The sequence below is a fragment of the Lampetra fluviatilis genome, chromosome 37 (assembly GCF_964198595.1).
Source record: "Lampetra fluviatilis chromosome 37, kcLamFluv1.1, whole genome shotgun sequence".
Taxonomy (NCBI): Eukaryota; Metazoa; Chordata; class Hyperoartia; order Petromyzontiformes; family Petromyzontidae; genus Lampetra; species Lampetra fluviatilis.
This window is the reverse complement of record NC_136311.1, coordinates 6,166,579-6,185,885: the sequence shown is the minus strand read 5'-3', so window position 1 is coordinate 6,185,885 and position 19,307 is coordinate 6,166,579. Positions and strand designations below refer to the sequence as shown.

General features: G+C 48.8%; 1 protein-coding gene across 1 annotated transcript in view; it reads right to left on the bottom strand.

Annotated features, from left to right (window-relative positions):
* Positions 1-1,149: 1,149 nt before the first annotated feature.
* Positions 1,150-19,307, bottom strand: part of LOC144945454 (active breakpoint cluster region-related protein-like) — a 119,250-nt gene continuing 101,092 nt past the window's right edge. Inside the window, exons 19-24 of the mRNA XM_078873970.1 lie at positions 19,027-19,136; positions 13,910-14,049; positions 13,109-13,243; positions 12,461-12,566; positions 10,858-11,011; positions 1,150-5,112 (exon numbers count right to left, since the gene is read on the bottom strand). Coding sequence (XP_078730096.1) covers positions 5,032-5,112; positions 10,858-11,011; positions 12,461-12,566; positions 13,109-13,243; positions 13,910-14,049; positions 19,027-19,136 — 726 coding nt within the window. The 3' untranslated portion in view covers positions 1,150-5,031. The remainder of the gene's footprint in view (positions 5,113-10,857; positions 11,012-12,460; positions 12,567-13,108; positions 13,244-13,909; positions 14,050-19,026; positions 19,137-19,307) is intronic.

Sequence of the window (19,307 nt, the reverse complement as noted above, 5' to 3'; positions counted from 1 at the left end):
AAAAAATTTAATGGTCCAGATTGGAGGCGTTGACGATACATTATTTCTTCGAAGCCAAAATATTCACTGTTTGCATGAGGTCGGCGCTAAAAGAAGAATTTGTCGATTAACAAATTGCACCGATGCAATCGCGGCTCACCTGTTACTAGTGGACTCTGAAAACTCACGGCCACGCGCGTTAATTTGCGTGCGATAAAAACCGATGATTTTTAAATCAAATGTCGCCGCAATGGGCTCTCACAAGCCCCAAAGGTTAAAACCCAAATCCACTCTTGAATCGAATGGCGACCATCGGAGCAGCGCAGGTTACGCCGAATCATTGAAGGTTCAATTAACCCCAGCCAAGTTGACGAGGATGATAATTCAGACAATCTCTTCCTAAGTATTTCGCCATGACTTCTTGTGTGCAAATAAAAAATGCTCACTTTCTCTCCAGGATGTGGGGCTTCTCAAACTCCAATGCTCAAGCCCCCACCACAGTGAGCGGACGAGCGGCAGATATTATTAATAGCGGCCGAAATCAAAAGGTGACACGTTCCAATGGATAGGCAAAAAAGAGGCTGAGCACACCCAAACTAGATACGACACTAATCCCAAACCCCAATTAACTAAGTCAACCATCCCGCTGGTACTGGTGACTTGCTGTGTCGTGATACTGCTGCGGGTTGGACAGGCGGGGTAGCGCGTCCACTACGGACACGTTTCCAGAGCCCTCCCGCCTCTCTTTGAGGGCCATTTGGCCAACTCACCCATACTGGCCATAAGTCTTGGAAGAGGTGGGAGTTAGCCATAATTTACCCCACCACACGTGACCCTCTGACTGAAAAAACACCATTCCCTTCCTATAGACAGGTACCGCGATGTAAAAATGTATTCAGTAAGTTTCTGCAAAGGGTAAAATTGGTACCCTATATTCCGGTAACATACACTCAACATCAATGCCGCTTTGAAAAACAGTCGTATACGCCAGCCCAAGTATATCATTCTGTAATGGTAGGTTTTTACCCTTTTAACTGGTACAAAACTGACACCTTTATTCAAGGCATCATGTTTGCAATGACCACAACACAAGTAGTCAATAAAGCAAACAAAAAGAAGCAACTCTGATAAGGATAATAATATGCACTATCCTTATCAGAGTTGCTTCTTTTTGTTTGCTTTATTGACTACTTGTGTTGTGGTCATTGCAAACATGATGCCTTGAATAAAGGTGTCAGTTTTGTACCAGTTAAAAGGGTAAAAACCTACCATTATATTTTGCCACTAGTAAAAGAGATCTCATAGTATATCATTCTGTTTTCGTAAGAGGTGCTAAATCACTGCAAAAATAACTAATATATATATTTTTAACCAAGCATGTACTTTACCATAACCTACCTATACCTACGCAACCTACTACGCCACAAATAAATGTGTAGGAAGTATTTAAACGTATTCCAGATAGACCAGTACAAAACATACTTCACGTCTGGATAAGTTGTACCGATCTTGCAACGTCCTGAAGTTGTGTTTATTAAACGCCGAGCGACGGTGGACATCCGGCAACGGTAAAGCAATGTGTTTATGTAAAAATAAAGGAATTGTCACAACATATTATTTTACATTGAGTCATGCCCAAAAAAGAAATTAGCACCAGTCCCTATACATCATTGCGGTGTAAAAGCTGTCCGTATAATCCTCTTTGAATGCAGCAGATTTAGTGCGGATACGTAAAACCTTTTCAATTGCAGGATTAATGAGAGGTTTGGCATGGTCGGCAGTGGCTGGAGAGACATGCTTTTTGGCCTTTGCCAATCAATGCCCAACGCAAAAATGCCGCTTACCCATCTAACATTGCCTGGGTACGCTCTCCGTACCTGGTTTCATCATGGTTCAAGGAGGGTGCTTAATACACGATGTTGTACAAAGATCCCCATCACAGACTTTTGGGGCAAGTGCTGTTCGCGAGCACACACACACACACAGACACAAATGGACACACGCGCGCACACAGACAGACAGAGACGCACAGCAGTTCACATCGAGTGCCTTCCTTGGGGGAGGCCTGTTCATAAAAACATTGTGCTATATACAGGCAAGAAGAGTATTCGAACATTTTGAATGCAGAAAAAAATATTTCAAACAAAATAATATTGACGACAAACACGAAACAGAGAAAAAAAAAGGACTGCGTTTTTGCACGCAGCATCTCAAGAGTACGAGACACAACAGCTTGCCGAAAGTGTCTAAATATTATATGTGCTGAATAAAAAATGTGAACTCAGCGGTTTGTATTCGAAAAATTAAACGATCACTTGTAGAAGTGGCTTAACGTGTGCAGGGCATGGAGAAGAGAGAGTTGAACTTACAAAATTATGATTACATTGTCAATGGATACCTTTCAGAAACTACAGATTTAATCTACATACGGCAGACAACAAAAAATAGGCGTTCATTACGAATAACAACCAAGTACATCATAGCTATATATTTAAGTCCCCCCCCCCCCCCGTCTTACACAAAACATTGTACAATAATTTAAAAATTCAAAACAAGACAACAACAAAAACCCAACAATAATGTGACCCCTTCAAACGCCATGAAAGAAAAACAAATCAGTAGAATATTCAATCACCGTTTGGTCCCCCGGATCGTTTTGCAAAGCTGGTTTGGCATAGATTTTGTACAAACCCCCCCCCCCGCCCCCACCGTTATCAGAGCCCGGCCCACCCTTCTCCAATGGGCACAAGTGGGCCACAGAGCAAATCTCAGGTGAGCCACGTGAAGGAGCAGCCACTGGAAAAGCAGCCAGCCCAACATTACAAACAGTGTAACACACATATATTACTGCACTCTATGCGTGCAGTCTTTGTACGTTTTCAATACAAATGTGCCATGCTTGGCACCGAGCTGGTTAAAGCGCCCAGCGGTGTGCTCCAGGCGTTCATCGCCCCCCCCCCCCCAATCTCCCTCATCGGTGGCGTCGTGCGTGCGTGCGTGCGTCCGCCGCTACCGTGGGCTCATCGGTCAACACGATTCCAAGACGCTCGACCGCTGCATCATCCGACGCTCGTTCGCGTTGGCGCTCGCGATCTCGGGAGGTCCCCCCCCTGGACACGAGTTTCAGCGGTAAATAGCCCGTCGCTCGACCCGTGCTCCCCCTAGGGTTGCCACCTGCCCTGGTTTTCCCAGGATTGTTCTATTTTTTTAAAGATAGTTAGCTGGGTGTCTTCGGAAATCTCTAAGTCTTCCCGGGAATTGAAAGCCCCGGTTTTCGTCAGCTGCGTTACTGATGCACCCCTCTCGACAATGCATCTACATGAAGTAACTTCGTCCGCTGCAGTTGTTGTGAGATATTCTTCATCCCGTGACGTGTCCCGGTTTTTGTGAAACCATCAAAAGTGGCAACCCTAGCTGTTGGTGTATCGTGAAGCGTCTCCGTCGGTTGATGCGGCAGCTCTACCAAAACGCAAAACCAAGCAACGCGTTTATCCCAGCTTAGCGCCTGCCTTTCTCTGTGACTAGACGCGTGTCGGCAGGGGGAAGGCTCCGTCTTGTACCCGTGGTGACGGTTAGCCACGCTGGCAGAAGGGCCTCTACCGAAGTGAGCTCTAGGGCACCTCCTCCCCCCCCATAGGGTATTTGGCCGACTCTTCTACTATGCTGGACAAACTTGCCAGAGATGGGGAGTTCCCACATTTTACCCCACCACACACCCACACAAGCTTAAATGGACATCACATTGAACGCGACGAGGCTGCACCCTGAGATGCCCCCCGTCTGAAAGCCTGATGGTGTCGTTTGTCGTCAGTCTAAACCGATTAGAATGTGATGCGCCTCACGACGTCTTGCACTGATATGATAAAAGCTATTGACGGAAACCCTGCCACGTGTTTTCACAACGTCTAATTAGTCCATTACAATCAGGGGACGATTGAACTGCATCATCACGCTTACTGCAGGATTACCGTAGCAGTTCATTGACTAGAGATGTAATCACTGTGCTCATTATATCAATCGTGCTTGCTCTTTACATTCTTTTGACGCAACTAAATCTTTCTTGTCGATTTACAGTCTCAAGTTGAACGTTGGCCCGTGGTCCCTTTCGGGTGAGCTTGAGGGGGAAGAGATCGGTAACTGAGACGAACACGTGGGTGTCTGGACAACGCAGCGAAGCCATTTGATTCGCAGGACGGACTAAGCGTGGAGATGAAGATCCCAAGACAAGTCGACCGTCGGATTGGGAATGACACATGATGATGACGACAAGGATGAAAATCTCTCAACAGCGAATAGACAAACTGAAATCAAAATTCACGCTTTCGAGTTTGTCCATCCGGTCATGTGCTCCTGTTCCTGCGAATAACCATTGGGGGTCAGAGAGGGGACACCGCTGTACCATGTACGGTTCAGTCGCTAATGCCGCGCGGATGCCTATGGATGTCCACCGTAACCACCAGGGTGTGTGTTCTGCACTCGGCAGACACGGGGCGATTTGTCATCGTCGTGATTCTTAACATCTCGTCGGCTTTGTGCACACGCGTGCACACGCACGCACGCACACAGGGTTGGAAGCACTGGGCGTGGGCAAGTGCCTCCTTACCATTAATCCACTGACGCATTTTGGTTTTGCACAAATTCAAATAAAAATACTTAATAGCAACGCCTGCAGATCCACCGAGACTTATATAGAGACCCTTGTTCCAGCAGAGGGACGGATGGAGAGACAGGCCAAATGGGCTAAGCTGCACGATTCCCACCTCAGCCAAACTTGCAGCTGGCTTGTTTTATAACAAAAAAAAAACACGCAAAACAAAACGTCCACTTGCACGGAGGTGTCCGAGAGACCCGCGGCAACGATCGATCGCTCTACGCTACGGTCGGGCCAACCCTGCAGGTGGAGGAATGCGAACGCTGGCTTTGGCAAAAAGGACGACGGGCACCAGCGCTGCTGGGGAGGGGAGCTGTTGCCGAGCGCAGCGCCGATGACGATCGGGGCAATGGAGGAGCGCGTGGAGGAGAAGAGTGGGAGGGGGCGCGGGCCGACCCGCTCTAGATCAGCAGGCGACTCTGTCGCTTGCTCTCGGACGGCTGAATGGACTCCATCTGCAGGAAGTAGAGGAGGACCTGCACCTGCAGACAGACACGACGCGCGACGCCATCGCATTGAACATCACCAACGCTGTGTCAGCGCGCAAGACGACACAATTCACAATACGATTTGGATCTGTGTGTTACGCAACGTGAGAGATAGCGAAGGGGTTGGGAAGGTATGCATCTATCATGCAGTGGATACATCGTGGATGATGATGATGTATTTAATAAGAATCATTGTAACTAGGCTGCTAATTATTGACCCTCCATCTCCCGGTGATTTAATTAATTGTCACGATTCCAGGTAGCAAGACTTCTTTTGTTCGTCTGATTTTTATAGCCTTTGTATTGTTGCTTATTTTACGTGTCTCATGTGTTCAGTTATTTTTGTGGTTTTCCCACCTGATGATGCTTGCTTGTGTTGCAATCGAAGCGTCGTGATTTAATTTATTTTATTTTCTACCTACGTGACTTTACCGAAAGAACCAAAGAGCATGGATCCCTGCAGTCACGAAAACCTCAAATCTAGATTATTTTTGCTCCATTAGAAATTACATATGGTTTGTACAATTCGTTAAGTAAATCACCGTCAACCACATGATTAAATTCAGTATCACACGTATAATAATCTATTTCAAAGAGCGATTCAATGCATAGTTACATGCCTAATTGTACACTTAAACACAAATAATGATTTGAACGAATCAATTGAGACGGACAATGTAAACGAGACAGACAAGAATTCATTTCCCGACTCGAATCAAGACCCCAAATCCTGACAATTCATCAAATCGCAGCAAGGGGCACGATTGTTCCATGCCGAACAAACCTATCTTCTGCGCCGAATCAAATTAAATTTCCATGCAACCTCGCTCAGTTCATCCTTCATATAAATCATCTCAATTGTGTCGTGAATGACTTCCGAGAAAAGCATCGTCTCGGATTTGCCACTGCGCACGAACAAACGAAGGCACGCGCGCACGAACGTCAAGTTCACTTTCGTGCGAGGGTAGATCCAGCCCCACGTGGCGTTCGTTACGTGGCCTGTTTGTGATTACGCTGCGGTCGCCCACCGCCGAGTATTTGGAAGGCGCGCAGCCTACGCTCGGGCTTACTCAAATATTTATCCTGCGGGGTCTTCCAAGCGGAGTCTGGTTTGCGTTTTGTCGGCACGGAACTGCATACGATTGGAAATATATAAAGACGTTCTATTTCTATCTTTGGGATTATTCAAAGCTCGCCGGCTTGTACAGACAGCACCGTAGCCTTGGAGCACGCGTTCAAACGTTCGGATAGCAGCGTCGTCGCTCGGCGAAATTTGCGCGATTAATCGTAACAGCGTCGAGAATGCGTGCGCACTCCAGTGAGGCGCAAATGCCAAACTCGGGAACATTTTGTTCAGATACCGTTCAATTTGATTGTTATGAAGATAACAAAAATAAATCGCTTTAGGTAAGCCCGAGTTGCTCAGCGGTCAGAGTGCCGAGCCTGCAACGTCGAGAGGTTCTGGGTTCGAAGCCGCCCAACGGTGATGAATGAGTGTGACGAGTTGATGGTGTCAGCCGAGGCACCAAGAAACAACCATGTAAAAAAACTAAAAACCTATCATCTAAGCTCTGGTTTGAAACTTTATTTAGTCAAATTCCAGCTCTGACAATTATATATATGCACTGGTTTCACTAACATGCGACAATCTCCTATCAGAGTGCGTGGGAAAATGTGACCCTGCTGTAGAAAAGCCAAAAAAAGGCCACTTGAAGGATTGTTCTGGGAGAAGTTATGTGAGAAGTATATTCTGCAGCTGTTAGCCAACACACAAGGGGGGCTTTGCTCTGTGAGATTTCCAAACGGATTCTTCATCTTGTGACAGTGGTGCGGATCGTAAAACGGAAATAAATTCGGAAGAGAGCAAAATAAGTAAAAACGTGCAAAATGTAATGAAAAAAATATTCCCTATGTACATGTAGACAAGCCTCACTTGGTATTAGTATTTTTTCAGGAGCGTGCTCCTACATTGGCATGTTGGCCAATTCCATTAATGAGTGTTTGGCTGCATATGAGAGGAAACCAGAGCATCCAGAGAAAAACCCACCAAGTATATAAACCGGCTAACACTCAAAAGCTCCGCACAGATGAATTAATAAAATCGACCGCTATACTGTAACCTCCTAGCCACCCCACAGCCTAAACCCACAACACCTGGCATTCGCATGCAGTCTCCCATTCGAGTATAAATCGTTGCTTAGCTTCAGAGATCTGACGAGATCGGGCGCGATTCCGGCCGACTCGGTCATGGATAGTTTACGGGAGCGTTCAAGTCCACACAGAGTGTATACTGGACACACTGGCGAAGGGAGGCGGGTACATGGTTTGCGGAACACAAGTTCAACACAGGTACGGAGTGTGCCCAGCCCTGCGAGATCGCTAAGCCCGGCGCCTAGCGCCAGAGGTCACAACCGGGTACCCGATACCCGTACCCTACCCGATACCCGGCTACCCGTACCCAGCCGGGTACGGGTACGGGTACCCGTTTGCGACCCTGGTGCGGCCGGGTACGGGTACGGGTAGGCCGTGAGTCACTGGTGAGTAACCGTTTGTCACTCATTTCGGGTAGGGTACGGGTAGGGAACGGGTACCCGTACCCGGCCGGGTACGGGTACGGGTACCCATTTGCGACCCTGGTGCGGCCGAATCAAAACCCGTTTGCGACCTCTGCCTAGCGCACACTTGTCTGCCTGCGCGGGGTGGGTGGGGGGGGAGATGGGGGTGGGCGGAACGGGGCGGAAACTCGGGACTTCCTGGGAACTCTGCTCAGAACATTCTCCCATGAATCCACTTCACTCCCTCGGCTGCTCAAGTCCCTCCGCTTTGCGGCACTCCGTGACGCTCCGCGCGCGCCTGCGAAATGTTCCGTTCTCGGCGCACGATGCTCACAGGCGGTGGCGCATGCGGAGGGCTTCAATTCAGCCGGGTGTGTTTGTAAAACTATTAACAAAAATATATTTTACCAGGTAAGGCCGACTGAGCTCCTTTTCAGAAGCAACCTGGCCACAAATGATAGCTCAACAAAGCGGGTGAAAATGTATAGCGGCCAAATGCTCTAAACGCATGTTGATTGTAAATGTGGAGGGAAAAACCGGAGGACCCGAAGAAAAATCCACATCACCACGGGGAGAACATTCAAACTCCAAATATACAGGCGTCAGGGTCAGGATCGAACCCACGGACCTCCTGTATACCAGGCAAGGTAGTTAACATCTCGCCACTGTGGGCTTCTTTCGCACCTTAGTAGCCAACCGTGCTAATCGGGAGGTCTGGGTGGGGGGGGGTAGCAATAAACTAAACACCAAAATCAGTTCTCAAGAAATGCGTTTTAAAACTAAATTTAAAAGTGCATAGCTCCAGTGGCTTCCGGGTTGGCACCTGTCACACACGTAAGTAATGTTTGCCACGTCGGAGGTACAAATAAAACTCGAGTACTTCACTGAAAGAAGAATCTCACAACAACAGAAGAGGTGAGAACTTCACGAAAACACATTTTCTTGAGTCATGTATTATCATGCAACTGAAAAAAACTGAAATTATTATGTCCTGGCAAAACATTAAAATTTCCCTCTATATCATGGGACCTCCTTTGCCAGTACCAAAATATGAGAAAAGGTTTTCCACTTTTTTCCGGCAACAAAACAGGTGTTAAGTTGTTAAAACGCCAAACTGAAACTTTTTACAAGGAATCATGTCTGCATTAACCACAATACTTGTAGTCAGAATGCAAACAAAAACGTACTCTGATAATATAGTGCATTGTCTTTGAAACTAAAAGGCCTTTAAGCGTCCTCTGGTCTAACACCGTTTTGAGACTAGGCTCAAAAGAAAGCTGTCTCTGGTGTGGACCAATCAGTTTCAAAGACAATGCATAGATTATCAGAGTACAATTTTTTTGCATTCTGACCACAAGCATTGTGGTTAATGCAGACATGATTCCTTGTAAAAGGTTTCAGTTTGGTGTTTTAACATCTTAACACCTGTTTTGTTGCCAGAAAAAAGTGGAAAAACCTATTCTCATTTCCCTCTATAGTTAACCAAGAAAGAGTATGATTCTGATAAAAACCAGGCCGATTTCAACCCTAGGCACACCACATCGAGTATGGTTGTAAAATAATAAATCAAGATTCTGGCGACCAGTTATCTACCAACTTACTCCCAGTGCACCAAGCCACGGCGAACGTCTTCGCATTCCTAAGCGAGAGCACGCCCAAGGGTTGCATGCGTGCGTGATTAAACAAGAAAGTGCGCACTGAAGGCAACTCTCTGCCGCATTGGAAGGCCTCCCTGGAAATCTAGACAGCCTCTGAGTGATTGCATCTCGTTGCTATAAAATGTCTTATTTTGTTTCCACCCAACACCCCCCACCCACCAAACCAGCAAGTGCCCATTTCCTGCCCTGCTATTTTGTTTTTGCTTTTAGACCAATTATAGGGAAACAACTGACGAAGTCTACGTGCGTCAGGGCTAGAGACGAATGGTCCTGCCACCCTGATTGCTGCGTCTCCCAGGGCAAGCGGCGGTAAAGGATGTAACGAGGTGGGGAGGGGGAGGGGCGGAGGTCCAGTGAGACCCCCACCTCCTCACACGTCCCCCCACCCACCACCTCGCTGAGGCCTGTCCAAAGAAAAAAAACACAGCCCAAGCAGCCCCTGGGCAGCAGGAGAACATCTTACCAACTCCCTCGTTTAACATTCATTTAATAAAATGGAGAAACTGGATACTGCCGAATAATATAATTGCAGTGCGGCTTACGGACAACTTTTAGAAAGATGATTTTTTTTTTCCAAAATAAAAAAACTGACGCTACTGAGATGAAAATTTTCAGACTTGTGCAGTACACACGTGCCGGGCGGTGGTAGCGGCCTGTTATCCAGCACTGGAAGAATGTGGGCCTGTATGTATTCGGCTGACATGTGGGAAAATAGTCATGGGAATTAAAAATTTCACCTGGCTTCTACTAATATTATTAAAAGGTTCATAGCAGAGGTATTTGGATTAGATAGCGTAAACATAAATGTGTTGTTAAACCCGCCACCACCCGACACAGCTAAATCGTAATTGGCACGTTTCGTTTACGTGACAAAGCTTACTAATTGGCTCTGTGGGTGGTGGCGGTTTTAACGACACATTTACAATTACGCGATCTAACCCAAAAACCTCTATTATGGATCATATTGGTTGTGAAAGCCAACATGTTATTTTAAAAGGTGACTATCAATAATAATGCCAATCATTTACCAAATGAAGCTAGAGTTGAAAATCTTATTTTCACAAGGGTTCTTTCTGCCTTTGAGATGTTGGCCAACACAATTGAGTGTTTGGCTTCACGTGGATGGAAACTGGAGGAAATGAAGGGTCATCCTGGGAAATCTGTCGGTCTTTCTGGGACATTGAAAGTCCTGATTTTTGTGTAACAATATACCACTTGAGACAACGCGTCTAAATGTAGGTCTCCCCTCAGCTGTTATTGTCAGATATTCTTCTTCCCATAATACGTCTCAATTTTTGTTTGTGCCTCAGGAGGTGGCAACCCTGACCCCTGACACATATAACACCTGGCAAGCCTTGCTGTGGTTACCCCCCAAAAATCGATCCAGGCTCAAACCTTGTCTGAAGAGATCGGGTACATTCCACGCGAATCGGTCATCGGCCTTCATCGCGCGTTTATCTGTCAACGGCGACCGCCGTCACATCACCGGTGCCCCCCCCCCCCTCGTGGTATGCGGGGAAGCGAACCTGAGCCATGACCTCCAACGACCAGCTGTCCACGCTCACGATGGCAGCCGGGGAGCTCTTGGAGTCCTTCTCGGAGGGCCGCAGCAGGGTCGGGCCGAACACCGTGGCCAGGTTGTGCAGCGTCATCTTGTTCGCCGAGTCGTGCTCCGCGACCCTGCGTTGCGCACACCGGATCGGCGTTAGTGTCGCGAGCGCCCGGCCGTTCGCCACCGCCGCCGCCGCCGCTTCTACTGCTTCCCCGACGGTGAGTGGACCCGGCGTGCGCAACGAAGCGTGTCGGCACGCCAGTGACGTTGGTTGTTTTCCAACCAAGTTGTCAAGTCGAAGTCGAGCCATCTGTCGTTCTCAGGTTGAATATTCGGTTCCTTGAGAAGTTCCGAGCGCGTGGAGCGAAACGTCAGACAAGGGTGCTGTGGCGCTTTACTAAGGTAGACCTGGGTGATATGGCACTTCCCTAAAGGAGACCTGAGTGTTGTGACACTTCACTAAGGGAGACCTGGGTATTGTAACACTTCACTAAAGGGAGACCTGGGTATTGTAACACTTCACTAAAGGGAGACCTGGGTGATGTGGCACTTCGCTGAAGGGAGACCTGGCCTGGGTGTTGTGACACTTCACTAAAGGAGACCTGGGTGTTGTAACACTTCACTAAGGGAGACCTGGGTGTTGTGACACTTCACTGAAGGGAGACCTGGGTGTTGTAACACTTCACTAAAGGGAGACCTGGGTGTTGTGACACTTCACTAAAGGAGACCTGGGTGTTGTGACACTTCACTAAGGGAGACCTGGGTGTTGTGACACTTCACTGAAGGGAGACCTGGGTGTTGTGACACTTCACTGAAGGGAGACCTGGGTGTTGTAACACTTCACTAAAGGGAGACCTGGGTGTTGTGACACTTCACTGAAGGGAGACCTGGGTGTTGTAACACTTCACTAAAGGGAGACCTGCGTGTTGTAACACTTCACTAAAGGGAGACCTGGGTGTTGTGACACTTCACTAAAGGAGACCTGGGTGTTGTAACACTTCACTAAAGGGAGACCTGGGTGATGTGGCACTTCGCTGAAGGGAGACCTGGCCTGGGTGTTGTGACACTTCACTAAAGGAGACCTGGGTGTTGTAACACTTCACTAAGGGATACCTGGGTGTTGTGACACTTCACTGAAGGGAGACCTGGGTGTTGTAACACTTCACTAAAGAGAGACCTGGGTGTTGTGACACTTCACTAAAGGAGACCTGGGTGTTGTGACACTTCACTAAGGGAGACCTGGGTGTTGTGACACTTCACTGAAGGGAGACCTGGGTGTTGTGACACTTCACTGAAGGGAGACCTGGGTGTTGTAACACTTCACTAAAGGGAGACCTGGATGTTGTGACACTTCACTGAAGGGAGACCTGGGTGTTGTAACACTTCACTAAAGGGAGACCTGGGTGTTGTGACACTTCACTAAAGGAGACCTGGGTGTTGTAACACTTCACTAAGGAAGACCTGGGTGATGTGACACTTCACTAAGGGAGACCTGGGTCATGTGACACTTCACTAAAGGAGACATGGGTGTTGTGACACTTCACTGAAGGGAGACCTGGGTGATTGTGGTGCCTCACCTGCGCAGGTGGCCCAGCAGGAACATGAAGGTGGTGTAGTTCGGCTCAGGCAGGGACTGCATCACATTGAGCATGCAGTTCTCCTTGGCCACGGGGTCCGAGAGCGCTGCCACGTGACACAAAGACAAAGGCCCCCCCATGTAGCCCTTACCGGACTGTTGGCACAATTGCTGGATGGGTGGCCAACACCACGCGCCGCTGCTTTTGTCTCCCCCAGTGCAGATTTGTATACACTGCATCAGGTACTCGTTTAAAGCCGGGTTAACCTGGGGGGAGGCCCAGGACCGGTTTAGATCTGGTGTCACCGTTGTTGGCTGTAAGCGGGAATATTACTCCGGGTTGGTCGCACAGCGCGCTGACCGTGACACCACGATCGCTCCCCACCATGTGACACACACACACACAGCAGTTCAGTCCAGCGGCACGTGCATACGCCCAAAAAGTTCTCCGGGCAAGACTTCGGGTCATTGAGTAATCAATCGGCACTCGAATTTTGACACTAGGTTAGCATTGGGTACTTTCATGGTGGTAGAATGCAACGTTGCTTTCGAGCGAAGAGTCATTTTGATGAATTGCTGCACCACTACGCCTGCTAGCGGAGGGTGGTGATGGGGGGGGGGGGGGGCGGCTTGCATCTCCGTAACTTACCAATGGCCTCCACGAAGCTGCGGTACTTCTCGTCGGTGAGCAGCGGCTCGGGCAGCTCCCGGAAGTACAGCTTGAGCACGCCCGCGATGGCGTTCACGTCCATTTCGCTCAGCATCACCAGCACGTCCTTGTGGTCTGCAGTCGGGGCAGAGGCGACGCGCACGGACCACGGAGAGTCAGAGTATTGGTGGTAGTAATAAAAACCTGCCCATCGCTCTGACTGCCAAATAGGGAGAACGGATCGAATCCGGCGACCTGTGGATTTCTCACCATTACACTGTAACTCTGTGAAAAATAACTTTATAGCTCATCGGATTCCTCCAGTATAAATAAAGATTCTGATTCTGATTACACCGCGCCAGCCTCCCAACCTTCCTAATATTATTTATTCGTGCAATACTCATGCATAACGAAAGAAGTTCAACATCCATACATCGTAAATTACTCTGGATGGCTACTATAAGAAGAACGGAGTCCTGTAAACAATTGGCAGATCACCAGCATTGGTTTAAGCAAGCCTAACCCTGTTGGCAGGTGACCCAATGTCTAAAACGGCCCAGAGATTGCTTGAATTAAACCAACGCTGCTGAAAAATGTAACTCTCAGAAGGCCGGTTGACGCTATGTGTAAAAATATGTTAGAATTTTTGTACGTGGAAGAAAATATATGGGTAGGAGGCGTATTGCATGCTTATTGAGTCCCACGGTTCGTTAGAGACCAGGAGACACACGAACTCGAAGCCGTGGAGGGTGGCGGTGTCGTACGTGCGTGCATGTGTGTGTGCGTGCATCCCACACTTACTGTTGTCGAACGCCGCCTTGAGCGTCTGGATGTCGGTGGCGACGCCGGAGATGCGGTAAATGCCGACCTCGTCGATGGCTCTCCTCTCGATCTCTTCCACGCACTGCCTCACCACGTACGGCACCTTGGAGCGTTCCCGCCTGCCGTCGATAAACACGTCCGCACATCAATGCTCGCTCGGTGTGTGCGTTCAAAGTTCAAAGTTCATTTATTAGGTATAGCCCTGTGAGCCATTCGGCTCTTGAATCGGGTGCAACCGCAACAAACAAAAAAACATGAACAAGAAAACATCTTAAAGTGACTATTTGCAAACAGAAAATCCAAGAAAAGACAGCAAAATATTGCAGAAAAATCACCGTACACCAACCCTGTGCAAATATCCCAGTGGGATGCAAGTCAAACAACAACAACATGTGTGTGTGTGCGTGTGTGCGACACACAGCCACACGGCTAGGGTTGCCACCTCTGAGGAACAACCAAACGAGGACGTGTTACTGGAAGAGGAATATCTGACAATACCGGAAGAATCTTGTTATCATTATGCAAGTGACAAAAGTTGGGACCATATTTTTTGGTTCTTTCTAGAAGGAAAAAAGTTGGGACTTTTAACATCTCGTAAAGAATTATGTATTTTCCAGGACATCTTCCTCAAAAATAGGACGATGCTGTAAAAACTAGGACAGGTGGCAAGTCTACCCACACTACTCCAGGGTTCCAAGGGAACAGGGCTGGCTACGCATGCAGAGCCCAACACTTGTGCTTCCTATAACGCAGCCGAGACGCTTGAAGGAACGAGGCATTCAGCGCTGCACATTAGACGCACGTAGCGTAACTCCACAAACAAAAATTTAGTCCATCAGCAAAATTTGCTTTCCAGACCATTATCGTTGTGTGTCATTCGATTAAGCAAACTCTGGCACGATTTTTGGCTTTTAAGTCTCATCAGCGGAATAAATTTCCATCTTTCCTTCCTAATGCTTTGGTGTATAATTGAGCTAACAGGTGGTGGGATCCTAGTGTAATTACAATCCACTGCTGGATGAAGGCCTCCTCATTGAGCCGCTGCCCTCTCTCACAATCCTGCGATGCAACAATCCGCCTAGCACCTGCAAAACAAGCAGATTTCACCATTCCATCTCTCCGCGGTGGACGTGACCCAGGGGACGTGTTCCGTCCTTTGGCGGCCACGCCCTCATTACATAACATCAGCGGGTTCCTATAAAAAGCCCCGTGCTACAAAAAACACACACGCACAACGCGCGCGAGTTCGCTTCGCAAGAACGCACCACGTGACTGCATTTAGTGACAGCGGCCGTACGTAAGCCGGCAAAAGCCCGCGACATTTTCTGAGATGCAAAGAGGCTTAAGTTTAACTCAAACATCGCGATTGAAATGTGCGCCTCGGACACGCTCTGCCCAGACTATTAGCGAGTCTTAGCAGCGGCGTGGATGTGTGATGATGTAACAAACGTGCGTCTATGTCACGCCGCTGCTGATCGCAAAGCAGCCGAGCCCCGGGGCTCGTTGGCACCGGCTGCCCCGCAGCTGTACACGTGGCTCGCTGTTGCCGGGCGCTGGGAAGCGGTCACGTTGTTCGTGGCTGTGCCGTTTTTTTCGGGTTGTACCGCGCATTGTCCGACAGTTTCGCTCGAATTCCGCAAGAAGCTCGCGAAGTGCGGATCGAAGCGTCGAGACGCCGAACAACAACGCACAAGGGCGGTCGTGGGGGCGGCACGACCCCGATAACCACATCAGAGCGCTGCACAGCACGACCGCGAAAACCTACGCGGTCGGGACTCTCCTTCCTGTCTCCCATTGCTTGCCTGGCCCGACTTCCTACCCCGCTATCTACTCCCCACGTAGTTTATCACTTTTTTTTTGCAAAGCATCTTGGGACGCGGTTGCATTCAGCCGCTACGCAAACTGAAATTGTCCTTGCTGCAGCTGAGCCACCTAAAGGCCCCGCGCCGCACGAGACAACTGGAGGCCTCCCGCTGCTACTGTCGCCGACCCTCGCTGCATCTGCCTCCAGTGTCACGTTTCCCTTCGGATGGGAACCAAGTCTGGTTTTGAAAATGGGGAAAGGGGGGGAGGGGAAAAAATCGGCATAAAGGGCACCATTTGCTGCTGGTAGCGTGTAATCGATTTTGCAGATGGTGGAACGCCTGCCACTTTGGCTCTCCCTCTAAGCCACCCGCCCTGCCCCGCACATGTGTGAGTGTGTGTGCGACTCTGGCTTCTAATCTCAGCGCCAAGCAATGCCCTGTGGCGGTGCCACATGGATTTAAGGTGGCAGAAAGCTCCGCCATGCTCACTCAAAGGCAGGACAGAACATACACGAGGAGCTTCTAAGACGTGAAGTTTTGACACCACCGCCACGTATGTTCCACCGTCAATGTGGGGAGGAGTGGCGGCATTGCGGTTGGCGCACACGGTCCTATGAAACTGGCCATCCGAGTTCGATTCCCGAGCGTGGCCAACCTCATTTGCGATCACGACGTCGGTCTTCGTGGTTGCAACTCGTTTGCGGGTTGTTCCAAGGTACAATCCAACGCACGCATCGAGAGAGCTATCAGCAGCTTCACCTAGGTTGACTCGGCATTAAACGTGTACCTGGTGCGGTGTGTAAACATCAACACACTGGGGAGACAAAGGCTACCGGATGCGGTGCTGAGTCCAGACAGCACCCACTCGTGCGCAGTGCCGGCATGAATAGGTGCTCACTAACGGCACTTGCCTCTCAAGTCTGTCAAAGGCCACACGGGGGATCGCTGTCTGTGTGTTTTGCGGTCCTGATCGAACGCTCAGAGGCAAATATTTTCACCGCTGTTGTGATGGGGGTTTTTTTGCGGAATATACCACAGCCAGAAACAAAGTTAATTTACCGTTCATTCCCAGCTGTGCCTCGAGAGGCTTGTAGTGCTTGCAGCAAAATAAACATTTTAAACCATCCGTTCACGACCAAAAAAAAAAAATCGCGCTGTTAATTTTTGACATTTTTGTGTCCCGCACAAACAAATGCCTTTTAAGTTCACAAACTCATTCTGCGTTGTTGCGGAGCATTATGGGTGAAAACATTATACAAGCAGAACTCCGTTCTTTTTGTGTCCACATATAAATAAAATAAATATTTAGCCTATCAGTGTCGATGCACGTCCATGGGTCTCTCTATGGATCTCTCGGGGTGTCTCTATGGATCTCTATGCGTGTCTATGGGTCTCTGTACAAGCCGACGAATATCCACGCGAGTCTACGTCTCAAACCACGGACTACAGGGTAACACCACAGCCCGGTTCGGTCGCTCGCCAGGAAGAATTTCGGATAGCCACAATGTGGTTCCTCCTGAAGCCGTCCAGTGGCTCACTCACGACCGACCCCGAGATGAACTTACAGAAGACGCTGCTGATCAGCTCCCCAAACCGCCACACTGAAGCCGAACTACTGCTCAGACATCACTGCCCATGAAACAGCGTCGAAGGAGGCACGGGGCGTGGGAGTGAGCTTCTTACGAAAACATGAGAACTATTTTGTTTTTATAAAAAAAAATTCCCCTCCTCCTTTTTGGAGTCGATGACGGCGATTGCGCTTCCAAGCAACGCTTCGGGTTTCAGGAAATTGCAGCCTCGGTTGGAGGAGTAAGAAAGCTCTCTGAAATCGAACCGACGGCTCACTCCTGCGCGCGCGGGCTGGGAATCTCGAAGGCGAGAGGCGGAGCGCGTCTGCCGCGCGGTTTGCGTGTACGCACGTATGTACATATGCAGAACTTCTTTCGCACCGTACATAGCCAACCGTGCTTATCGGAGTGGCTCGTAGGGGGTAACACGTCACGACTCAGGGCCACGATTCAAGTAAAAGAATCGGTTCGGATTTTTGCCTCTTTATTTCTTTATTTTGGGTTAGTTTGTATTGTTTTCCCCCCCCCACCCCCCAACGTCTCATTTGAGAAATTTTGCTCGCACCATTAGCCTAAATGGTCTAATTATCATTTAATTTGCATTTAATTTTCGGATATAAAAGTGTAATTATTAATCATTTATATTGCTTCAAAGAATCGACTGTGCCACAGTAACCGGTGCAAGTTGAATCAAAGTGCCTCCCCCAACCGAGCAAGCAAGAAACGGCGTGGCGTGTTTCCACATTTCCACGGGTGGCTCAGAGCGGGTGGAAATTCCACATTCTCATGGTAAGCGCCAGTCTGTCCATGTCAGAGGTGCATAGTTTCCGGCCTTAAACATAATAAAGTAAACAGAAAAATAGAAATGATGCGTGCGGTTAAATAAAAGTCGCTTATTTTCAATGGGCCCTCACCTGGCTTTAATTAAATGTCATCTATTTATCCATCTTACTTTTACCAAATAACCTGCAATGCGTCGAGCCTCATCACATCTCGGAAGCTAAGCATGGTGTGCGAGCCTGGACAGCGCTCAGGCGACCACCATGCACATCGGGTTGCTATAGGTCACCGAGAGGCTGCATGGTAAGCAGTGAAGCAACGTCCGAAGTTTGCACTCTACTTTTATGGTTGCCGTATGATTGCTATGGCGTGGGGCGGCAACTACTGGATAACAGAGGCCCCCGTCCAGTAATCCCGAGCAAATTCAGAGGTGCGGGCGCTCCGATATATATGAATCTTCTTAAGCCTTTCCCGTTCCGATGACGTACACGTATGTCATGAGTTTTTCTTCCGGTTGATGACGTATACATAAAAGACTTCATCGGAACCGAGGCTCCCACAAGGCCATGCAGGAGGGTGTGCGGCAAAGTTTGGCGTCGGCTTTTGTACAGTGCAGTCGTGCCGCTACAGTTCTTTGCGGTGAGTGCAATGTCTTCAAAAATAAACGGCGCTACGCCTCTCTAAATAAAGGTTAAAGCTGAACCTTTTGCGCGTTCTGAGATTCAGCCGTAAACGGGACGACCCTCCATGCAAACTTGCAGACGTCTCCGAACAGTAAATGGTTAAGAACACCCCGTTATTTCCATGAAGGCCCAGTTGAGGCCCAGACCCCGCTGATGTGCGTTGCGAGAGAGCCACGCTTGGGCAAGTACAGCATTTGTGGGATGCCGTTGGCATGAATGGAGCGATATGAAATTAAAGTATTATTATTGAGGGCACTCACTTGGTGACGATGCTGATTTTAACCCCGAAGACGCCGGTCTGTTTGCGAGAGGGCATCCTTTTCAGACTGTACTCCCGGCTCGTGAACTTCATTGACAGCTTCACCTCGATCTGTGGGAAACAAAACAACAATCACATTCATCATCATCGTTGGCCATGGTCATTCCACTGCTGGATGGAAGGCTTCCCCATGCGACCGCCACCTCTCGCGATCCTGAAAAAAATTTCTAACGATCGTTGGGAATATTGACGGGTTTTTTACGTTTCGACGGGCCAGAGGGC